The 12005-nt window shown below is 34.1% G+C and overlaps 2 protein-coding genes across 3 annotated transcripts in view; one reads left to right on the top strand and one right to left on the bottom strand.

The window, feature by feature from the left end:
- Csgalnact (Chondroitin sulfate N-acetylgalactosaminyltransferase) overlaps positions 1–12005 on the bottom strand; it is a 1311749-nt gene that overhangs the window by 302060 nt on the left and 997684 nt on the right. The gene's annotated exons all lie outside the window — the stretch shown is intronic.
- The window catches only part of LOC138698869 (uncharacterized), a 58648-nt gene continuing 50021 nt past the window's right edge, over positions 3379–12005 (top strand). The window contains exons 1-2 of one of the 2 annotated variants that reach the window (XM_069825075.1): positions 3379–3465; positions 10049–10185. In XM_069825075.1, coding sequence (XP_069681176.1) covers positions 3390–3465; positions 10049–10185 — 213 coding nt within the window. In that variant the 5' untranslated portion in view covers positions 3379–3389. The remainder of the gene's footprint in view (positions 3466–10048; positions 10186–12005) is intronic. The other variant, XM_069825076.1, reaches the window with a different exon arrangement.

Raw genomic sequence — 12005 nt, 5'->3', positions numbered from 1 at the left:
GATAAGCCTGTATACTCTCTAGTCCACTTCATTTACATTGAAAGGATCTTTCAAGAAATAGATATTCTGCAGGGGCGGCGCTAGTGGGGTGCGAGGAGAAGCTTGCGCACTCCTTCCGGAATCCCCGCACCCCTTTCAGAACCCTATCAAAATAACCAATAATGTAATTATTGTGTTTAATCATGTATATATTATTAATGATGATCATGATGAATTAAATGTAATTTTAAGTTAAGGTAGATTCCTTCAAAGTATATTTATTTTACCCATCGTTAAAGGAGTTTTATTTAAATTGAATTTTGTATAGGTATTCCTATGCTGATATGAAGCTTTATTGTGGATTTTCAAAATAAGTTATAACTGTTGTACATGGTTCACTTACTAAAAATGACTTTAAAAACCCCGGAGGTTCATTGCCGCCCTCACGTAAGCCCGCCATCGGTCCCTAGTCTGAGCAAGATTAATCCGTCCCTACCATCATATCTCACCTCCCATAACTATATTTTAATATTATCCTCCCATCTACGTCTCGGTCTCCCCAAAGGTCTTTGTCCTTCAGCCTCTCAACTAACACTCTATATGCATTTCTGGATTCACCCAAATATGTTACATGCCCTGCCCATCCCATGTCTGAATTTAACATTCCTAATTATGTCAGGTGAAGAATACAATGCGTGTAGTTCTGCGTTTTGTAACTTTCTCTATTCTCCTGTAACTTCATCCCTCTTGGTTCCTAATATTTTCCTAAGTACCTTATTCTCAAACACACTCAGCCTTTGTTCTTCTCTTAAAGTGAGTGTCCAAGTTTCACAACCATACAGAACAGACGGTAATATACAGTAACTGTTTTATAAATTCTAACTTTCAGCTTTTTTTGAGAATAAAAGCTTCTAAGTCTAAAAATGATTTATTTATTTTTATTAATTTATTATATTTATCTTTCATATTTAATTTGAGTTTAATTTCCTCCCGATTATCATTTATACTTGTTAGTGTTGATCCAAAATACTTGAATGTTTCTACCTCTTCGAAGGATATATTTCCACTTTTTATATTTGCATTTTGTACTATGTTCTGGTCACGAGACATATTCATATAATTTCTCTTTTCGGCATTTACTTCCAAACCTATGTCTTTACTTGCTTCAAGTAAAATTGCTTTGTTCACTGTTCAAAATGTTTCGTTAAAAATGTTGTATGTAAATTCTTGCAGTTCTCATCTAAGACCATTTTAAAGAGTAACGTGTAACTTGTAACAATAAAACAATAGTCTGCGTATTTCATGTTTTAAAGGTGCATTATAATTTATAAAGCGACAATGGGAGAATAATGGTTCAAAATTATCGTGCATTTTGCAAGCTACCGTTTTATTAATTTCTGTTTCAAGCCTTTGGTATGTGTGCTAATCAATCACAGTTGCGAAGTCATAAGATTTTGCAGTTCAGAACATTCTTGTAACATTCGTAAATAGACCACTCTCGACAGTATTGGATCAATTAATACGTACCAAATTACATTTCAGTCTCTTCTGTACTTTTCTAGTGATAATTTAGTTCAGTTTCTTGTGCCCAACCGTACAATATTTCTAATGTAATAAAATGAGTATTGTGGTAAAATAAAATAAATTTTCTATTGGATAGGCTCACTCTTTAGGACTTGCTTTCCGAAAATGAAAAACAATCTCTAATAAGTGTTTTTGAAATGTTGGATCTGGTCGGGAAACTTTTTTCAAAGAACTCATACTGAAAAAAGATAAATCGCTGAGGTATCAGAATCATTTTAAGTGTTCTCCATAAGAGAATAGAGGAAGAGTTACAAATAATATGAAAATAGGGGTACAAATACGAAATAGTGTGATATACGACCTGAGGCGTGTTATATTCTAGGGGAAGTCTTCATAATTACTACGCACTGACAGTCTCTTTTTCGAGAATGTTTGCAGTTAGAAACTGAACTGTTGAAATGTTTATCATTATTGCGTTTTCGAGGAAAATGAAAATTTTGGCAGCAAGTTCTTTTGCCGAATATACATTGTTATTATCAATGGAAATATTAATGATATAATTACAGTATATACTTAAAGAGAATTAATCTACACTTACAGTAATATATGTATGATTTCATTTTTAAATTGTGATATATTTTGAAATTATGGCTTACATCAGTGAGTCACAAATATGAAATACTAGTATTACTGAATTAGTATTCCATCTTTATAATCTGATTTTTGTTTCGTTACTAATATTAGCACCTGTAGGAGAGGGGAAACCTCACCTTCCAATAAGCTTAGAATACAGTGGAATGAAAAGACAATGCAAGGAGCCATAAAACAAGTTCGAGAAAATACGTAAGAGACGATTCATCTGAATTCAGTATTACGGTTGGGAAAACATTTTCTAATAAATATGCTGAATGCTTGTTCTGTGCTTTTCTTAGTAGAGGTCATTTTGCAATTTGGTTGATCTTGTAACTTGTTAATGGTATTCCATATTTGTATTTCCATTTTTATGAAGGAAATATGTTAGATTCTGAGGAAATTTTTTTTTCAATATTTTACAACAACTTACGAATCCGTGTACCATTCAGAGGGACGTTCAGCAATAACAGTACGACACTTTACGTTCAGTATTCAAAATATTTAGGTTCCAAAACGAAAAAAAAAAAAACAAAAAACAAAATGGTATTCCATATTTGTAACACTTCCTCTACGATAATGAAAATACTCGTAATTAGGTAGTTTTCAGTCAGATTGCTACAAATCTTATGATCGGCTATAATATAGTGTATATACTGCATATTGTTTCATTTGTCGATTCAGAGACATAAAATATGAAGGTCCATTTTCATTTTAGATACTACTAATAGCACCTTCAATGTATTTATCGCACTCCATTCGCACCCCAACTATGAAATCCTGGAGACGCCATGGCTATTGTTACATGAAGTGTCTGGTCCAGCCATTTTGTTTAAATCCCTTATTTTTCGTTTACATTCTGAACTACTAAGTTTTGTCTAATCAAATTATGATATCAAGCTATCCACTATCTAGACTGTGTTGTCTTCTTTCTTTATTATTGCCTAGATTTCAATTCCATGCACAAAACCTAAAAAGGCTATTACCTCATAAAAATGTTTACAATCTCCCTTGATATTAAAGTTATTAATTGTTTTTGTAAATCATTAAATCGCACCAACACATTATAGTGACACGGCTCCGAAGTAGAAATGTCGATACTTTTACACCCCTGAATTTACGTAAACAGTAATAATTATTACTTATGTGTGAGCAATCATAATTCAGCAGTGATATGAATCAACATTTCCTGTTCAAGTATTGTATATATAATATAGATATCTAATGCTCTTTTAGTCATTTGAGTGCTTGTCACTATGTTTACTTGGAACGCACTTCTAGCATTTTTCTTTGTTTCTTATATAGGGACATTTGTTCTTAGCTCTGATCGCAGTAAGTAATGATTTAATACAATAAATTATCCTTCATTGAAACATTTGAATATTAGAGTTTAATAACAGCCATTGCATATCTCTAGCGAGCTGGGCTCTTCAACATATTCTAGATAAATCCTGTCTTCTCTTGCTATCGGGTAAAATTATATGCATACAGAGTGCAGAAAACGTCTTATACGAATTTTTCTAGGATGGGACAGATAAACAGAGTGATTCACGGGGATTTACCGTCCTTTACGGAGCTTATTTCTGAAGGCATTTTGAACAAAAATGTCAGATAATCATAGTTCCTATTCTCAATATTTTCAGAGTTACACTAATTTAAATTTGTTTCTAAAATAAGTTTTTTCTTCAGTTTGAAGGTAAAAGAATAATAATCACAAATAGAGAATGAACCGTTCAAAAGTATCATTTCTTTAATTGGCAAGTATTAGGAAACTAAAAATGTGCTGTGAACTCCTTAGTTGCTTCGTACAGACATCTTTTTATATTTTTAACTAGAAAATTACATTATTCTTACGCACTTATCACAACAATTATTACAAATCACACCACTTCCACTGACTTAAATATTTGCAGTTCAATTTTGTATCCTAATTTACAGTCTTGGAGAGTTTAAAACACATTTTAAAAAATGTCGCCGTCCGCTTGAGTACACTTGGCCGCACGCTTGTGAACGGCACTCGTCGCTCTACGTTACTGCATACAGCTATCTTTGATTTCCGTAGCGCTCGTGCTGGCTGCTGACTGCACGCTGACCAAGATCACGCGTTCACAGCAATGCGTTACAATAACGAAACGTAACTCTGTAAATATTGAGAATAGGACCCATGTTTACATGACATTTTTGCTCATAATTAGCATATAAACTCTGTAAAGGACGAAAAATCCTCGTGAACCACTCTGTATGTGTACATATATATATATACTTTGTAGGTATTACATTCGTACTCAGCTAAAGCCTATGCCTGGTATGCTCATTCTCTGACTCCCGATTACGTACTGTAATCACAACCTTCCAATGTTGAGCGTGCTGTTCCTCGTTCGAAGCTCGACGGATGACTGCGGAAGGCAGTTCAAGTACTTAGTAAACGCACGAAGAGTGCGGGACAATGACACAGTCAAAACCTTCTGTAAGCTAACGATCATTCCGTATAGTGTGGGAGGAAGACTAGTTTTATTGTACGTTCGGTGAAAACGTGAAGTGTTTACTATGTTGTAAGGTACTGTCAGGAATACTACTGAGCAACATAAAACTGCATCATAGACTCTGCCACTCAGAACATGCCGAAGTGACAAGGAAGCTGTTTTCTGTAATATGTATTCATATACCAACATTATTATTATTATTATTATTATTATTATTATTATTATTATTATTTTGTTGATTTTATTTCAGCAGAAATAGCCTAGATATTTTGATAAAATAATTTTTCAGGGGTGCAACGTGCACTACAGCTTCAAGAATTGAAAGCACTTCATGAAAGGCCAAACATTGTTTTGGAGCAAGTTAGCCTATGTAGTATGTTGGAAATTAACTAAGGCACTAAAAACCTTTCACGGATGGTGAACTTGTAAAAATATGTATGGTGCCTGAACAAAATATAGTTAATTAAGTCTCTGTACTGGAACAGCTCAAATGTGAATTTAGAGAACATAGATTTAGTGATTTTAAACGTATGAAGAGTGATATTAATCTTTTTGTTAATCCTTTCATAGTAAATTTAGTACAATCCGTGAGAGTGCAGTCGACACCTATGGAGTAACGGTCAGCACGTCTGGCCGCGAAACCAGGTAGCCCGGGTTCGAATCCCGGTAGGGGCAAGCTTCATGGTAGAGGTTTTTTCTGGAGTTTTCCCTCAACCCAATACGAGCAAATGCTGAGTAACTTTCGGTGCTGGACCCCGGACTCATTTCACCGGCATTATCACCTTCATTTCATTCAGACGCTAAATAACCTGAGATGTTGATACAGAGTCTTAAAATAACCCAATATAATAAATAAAAAGTAAGAGTGCAGTTCCAGGACGAGTTAATTGATTTACAAAGTAACGTAGAATTCAGAACTATATGTAGAGAATATGACTTGACAAGCATAGAATTATTTAAAAAATGAACAAAACGAAATATTCCAAGATGAGCTTATTCGCTGCCACTATGTTAGCTACCTTCGCCTCGACATAGGTGTGCGAACAATTATTTTCGAGAATGAAGGTTGGAAATAGATTCCCGATTACTTGCAGAAAAGAATGCAGATGTTGAATAGACCGCGATGTATGGTGGAATATGAAAATGACATCTATGATATAATAATATCATAACTATATTAAACGTAATAAATAATGGCAAATATTACTATTATGTTTCATATTTACTATATAAATTAAATTTTAAAATAATCAGTAGAACACAAAGAACAATTGGGACAACATTTTAATTGTGCTTCAAATAATTATATATTTAAATGTTTTCCGTAATTAGTTGAAGTAGCTGTAAATATAAATTGTCCACAACCAAAAAATTGAAATAATATCGCTTTACAACTTCACAGATGGTGGGAAGATTCAAATGCTCTTGTTTGAAAACTAACTCCTACTAAATTAATACCAAACCTATGCACATCACATGCTCACTCTATGAAAATTAAACTTAGAAAGTTATTTTCAAATGCGTCATAGAATATTGAAGTCCTTGATGTTACCTAATATGTCTGTGGTAATATTAATATTTCTGGACTCTGCTGTAGAGTGTGCTGTTATCAGAGCATATTCCTTCCATACATAGTATAGGTGGAAAGAAGAAGAATTGCTTTACAGTTTGCAATTGTGCTTCAAGTCTTACATATATAAAGGTAGGTTAGGTTAAATGTATGTCCTTTGAGTTACTTCATATTTTGACGGTAATAATAATACTGAAATGTCTATTGTGTAGTAAATGTACGACTTGTTCCTTTTGTTTATATAACATAACTTCAACTTGATACAGGTATTTTTAAAATTATAAGAAAGTCTAAGCATAATAAAATATCTCCTGAATTACTGTCCCCTGTGATACCATAAAATAGGAGCCAAAATGACTGGGTGACACCAACCATATTAACATTTCAATTAAATGCCTTGATAGGTATAAAAAGTGTGTGCAGTAAACCAGTTCACTTAAACTGTAGTGTTTCAAGTACTATGGGGAAATTGATAATTTTCCATTTCTGATCCTCTCTATTGCTGCGATCTCAGAGAATGACTCATATCCAACACATGAAAAGGGGCCTGATATTTCACAATAATAACACACCTTCAAGATTTAAAAAAATTTTCCAGTCCACACTGTGGAGTAACGATTAGCGCGTCTGGCCGCGAAACCAGGTGGCCCGGGGTCGATTGTCGTTCGGGGCAAGTTATTTGGCTGAGGTTTTTTTTTCCGGGGTTTTCCCTTAAGCCAATATGAGCAAATTCTGGGTAGCTTTCGGTGCTGGACCCCGGACTCATTTCACCGGCATTATCATCTTCATCTCATTCAGAAGCTAAATAACCTAAGATGTTGAAAAATCGTCGTAAAATAACCTACTATAATAATATATGTATGTATATATATATATATATATATATATATATATATATATATATATATACACAAGAAACAATTATAACAATATTCAAATCACATATTAGAGCATTTTCAATAATGGAGTACTGGTAAGTACAAGGTGGAGTAGAATGAACTCATGATTTTGATTTACGCAGTAGTGATCGGATGGTATGTATGGATTGAAGCTAGGTACGGCGTAACATTTGTCTAAGTATATCATTTAATAAATGTACCTCGTTTGACAGTACCATATCGGGCGTTCACTGTTGAAACATTTTCTTAACAGAGACTCAGTGACAAGGACATAGCGAATATTCAACATTCCAAGACAAGAAATGGTTCCAGATCCTAATACTATCATTCAAAAATTATAAGGTTCAGAAATTTCGAACTAAAGCGTCTGCAAGAAGTAACACATCTGCAGGCAAAAGTCGAACTGTGCGGATACCAGAGAATTTCGAAAGAGTTCGTAATGATGTCGATCGAAGCCAAAGATGGATTTTCAAGTCGACAAGCTGTGGTTTTTAACATATCAAACATATGAATCGTCTAGTTTCAGAATCCCCTGAAGATTTTTTTTTTTTTTCACAGTCGAGTTATGTACACCAATAGATCTCCGAGGATGAGCTCTATTGATTTATATAATAGATCGTTGAGGATCAGTTCTATTGATTTATGTAATATATCGCCGAGAATTAGTTCTATTGATTTACATAATAGATTTCCGAGGATGAGCTCTATTGATTTATTTAATAGATCGCTGAGGATCAGTTCTATTGATTTATGTAATATACAGATCACCGAGGATGAGAGCGCCGAGGATGAGTTCTATTGATTTATATAATAGATCGCCGAGGATAAGTTCTATTGATTTAAGTAATATATTGCTGAGGATGAGTTCTATTGATTTTATATCGCCGAGGATGAAATCTATTCATTTATATAATAGATCGTCGAAGATAAGTTCTATTGATTTATGTAATATACTGCCGAGAATGAATTCTATTGATTTTAGATCGCCGAGGATGAGTTCTATTGATTTTAGATCGCCGAGGATGGGTTCTATTGATTTATATGCATCTGAAGTGTGAATAGTGTAATATGTAGCTAATCAGCGATGTATGCAATGGAGAGGAAAGGAACTGGATGTTCTAGGCTTGGAAGTCAATCATTATCGGTAAAGTCGGATAAATTCCAGTCAGTTTAGACAAAGCAAACATTTCAGATATTCTTCGGAGGCTCTTGATCCACTTAGATACTGTTAGAACTCCAGGTGTTGCACAATCATATTGAAATTAACTGTACTCAGAAACCTGGAAAGATAATTCATTTCTAGCTACATATCTTCCAAGAGAAGTAGTTGATAACACAGATTTCTTTATAATGTAGAGGCCACCATCTTATGTAATAGATACTGTCTGAAGTACTGACACGTTTTACAGAAAATGTATTAGTTTTTATGCTAATCGTGCTAATGTACTGATCTGGAGTGTATAAATCCTGTCTTTCTTACGTAGCTTACGTTTTACAACTATAAAATTTATATTACAGTCATGGAAGGAATGTCCTCTAATGGGAAATTAATGATACATTTGTTTAAATGTTCCACTTGACGCCAAAGCTAATAGAAAACGCACTACTGTGTTATTCTTATTTTGTCCCGAAATCTGTCTGAGAAAATGTAAAGTTCAGTAGGCTAACTCTCTTTATGACACAGTCATAAATGTATTCATTTAAAAATGTCTATACTTCGTTTGGTTCTTTAAGGGGTTAAGTAAGCTTACAGCAATACAATTATGGACACATTCAACATTTTTTTCCTCCATTACTGTATCTTGTATAATAATGAAAATTAATATGTGTAAAACACCGTCCTTGTGCCACATCAAAAAAAATATTTTTACGATTAAATAATATTTACAATTTTTTTTTTTTTCAAAATTCAGTTCACTGTGCAGTGATGAAGCGTTCCCCACATAACTAAAAACTATCCAATATTCTGTGATGACATTTTTGTGTGTATTTATGCATGTCATATCTACAATATTATGCAAGATCACTTCTCTACCTTTGATAGATTGTCTGATAAAAAATAAATTAATTTAAAAATGGTCCAATGTCAGTATTTAATTCTAACACAAAATAAAAAATATATTATTTATCAAGGAATGTAGTTGAAAGAGCATGATATTTTAAACACGAGTTTCAGCAATAAAATAAAAAAGAGGGAACATGAAAAAGTTAACAAGTTTATGAGGAAAACGCTTCGTCACTGCACAGTGAACTGACACCATTTTGAAATTTGAAAAAAAAAAAATATATATATATATATATAATTTTTTAAATCGTAAAAATATTTTTGTCATATAGCAGAAGGACAATGTTTTACACACACCAATTTTTATTATTGTACAAGATACAGTAATTGAGGAAAATAATATTGAAGTACATATCACTTGACATTGTGTCACAGGAAGAACAATAATTGTTTGTATGCATACGAAGTCTGATTAGTGTAATATGTTAGTAGTCAGCGATTTATGCACTGGAGTGGGAAGGGAACTGGCTACCCTACTCCAATATCTTCTAGCTTAGTTGTCTCATGAGTGACGCCTGTTTAGTGTAACTTATGAGGTTGAACCTGTCCTTGGAGAGTTGACTAATCTGTAGAAAAAAATGTTTTATACTCGTACTAAGCTGAAACTAGGCAACTAGTTATTTATAAATCTAGTTCACAATTAATACGTAAAAGTGATCACCATAAATTATATTTCCAATGTTATATTCAAGCTTGCCTAACGCCGATGTATTGGGCCAGAATTTTCTCAGTGTTTTGTTTCAAGATACCACAGAATCTGTAAAGAATAGACTTCCAACTTCCCTGTCAGAAATTCACCATGTTATGAATCTAGAAAGCAAACGGAACGTAGATGAGAAAGTTTTATCTTTAAATAATTACGTTTTGACGTTAAAAATTCTATATATATTTCTTACAGTTGTCTTCCCTGCGTTGAAGTACTTATTTGATCAAATTGACGAGACATTTTATTCCGATGAGAACTACAATGGTCAAGTACCTCTGGAATCTGCATTGGTGTCTAGGATTAGACGTGAAGGCAAAGTAAACATAAAGGTAGGTCAACATGTGCTGTATCTCTGCTGGTATCTGACTTTTAAGTTTAAAGACTTATCTTGTTCGAGGACGTCAGAGACTAAAAAACAAAACAACAATTATCTGGTTGCCTGTTTTCCAATGATGTGATCGCTGCTTGGCCGAGTGCGGGCTAAAAGTTTAGACCAGGGGTCGTCAGCACAGAGCACGCTGGGGCTAGTCTCTCTTACCCGCGGAAAACGCAGTGCACGAGGGTGCACTCCGTAGCTGCTAGCGGGTATGCTATCCCTCTCTGTTGCACGACAGTGCACACGGGACAGCACCGCGTGCCCTTTGGACATTTCAGCGAGTGCTGATGACCACTGGTTTAGACATTCTTTTCCTCATCATTTTCCTATCTTTCTTCTCCCTCAGTGCAAACTGTGACGTTGCACAGTGGCAGGAACATAATATGAGATCTGTAACCATAAATATAATGGATTCGGCTTATGATGCGATAATATATTTCCCAGCTCCTTGCAGCCCTATGAAGTTAGTTTCTTTCAAAAAGAGTGACGGCATCTGAAAGGAGACATTTATTGTCCCTAAGGCCAGCATTTATATGCACAAAGTCTGAAATGTGCATAATAAAATAAGAAATTGGCCTATGCAAAACATGCAAAATCTAATATATTGCACAGCTCGCTGTCTTTCTTAAAAAAAAACTGTGAAAAATATTTCAGGTAGGTAGCCTATATATTATGTTTTATTTTAATTTGACATCAAGATTCCATATGTACACTCTTAGAAAAAATTTTTATCGCGCAGATAAGTCCTAGAAAAGAGGCAGTGAGAGGACGAGCGACCTGGTTCACAAGAGAACGATTGGTTGAGGTAACAAAATTAGTTTTCTTTCGTTGTATGTCTGATCATACTGCCTCCTTTCTGGGACGTATAAAGTACCTGTGCCACAAATTTTTTTTCTAATACTATACACTTTATTTCGTTCCTTACCTTGCGAGTAAAGATATGGAAGAACAGGAAACCACCAGAAAGTTACTGTCTTCTCCTTTCTATTCCTTTCTTCCTACCTTCTTCCTTTCTGTATGTATCGTTCCCTCGTTCATTCATTCATTCATTCATTCATTCATTCATTCATTCATTCATTCATTCATTCACTCCATTGTATTGCTTACTAACTTTTATTCTCAATTTTGATTGCCTACACTCTACTATTTCTTTATTTTTCCAATCTTCTATCATTTTTCTGTCATATCCTACATCTAACTTTCGATAGGTCCTACTTCACAGACCTCTCTAATCCTCTTGCTGCCGATATCCAATAACAATGACAGACAGATTTAAACTTTTTTTGGTCCTTTGAACGAAAATAGGTGATTATTTATAATTCCATCTCGCTGAATCCAAATCTGGAATTGAAAACGCTGTATCGCCTCTCGTTATTCCGGGATTTTCATTTTCACTTTTAATAGAAATTTAATTTCCTTTGTAATAGTACATCGAAATTTGATATCATTTTTCTTTCTTTGCTCATGAAATAAAATTTAAATATTGAAGTGAATAAGTATGGAATTTAAAAAAAATGGACTGCTCTGGGAAGAAATTTCATCCAAAACAGGGGGGAAAACACATTTTTACTCACATTTTCAATATATTTTCTTGAACTCTTCCGTTTGTAACTGCCATCAGAAACGTCTTCCTTGAGGTTCCAACAATAGTCTGCTAACATGTTCTGTACCAATTTTCCTACATACCTTCTCTCCATGACAAATCTCTCAACCACATTCGTCACTAACCGCCCCCATGTTAGGGGGGGAGGGGAAAGTCTAAATGCGAGTGTA

This window comes from Periplaneta americana, chromosome 4, assembly GCF_040183065.1.
Source record: "Periplaneta americana isolate PAMFEO1 chromosome 4, P.americana_PAMFEO1_priV1, whole genome shotgun sequence".
Classification (NCBI taxonomy): Eukaryota; Metazoa; Arthropoda; class Insecta; order Blattodea; family Blattidae; genus Periplaneta; species Periplaneta americana.
This window is presented reverse-complemented; position numbering and strand designations above follow the sequence as displayed.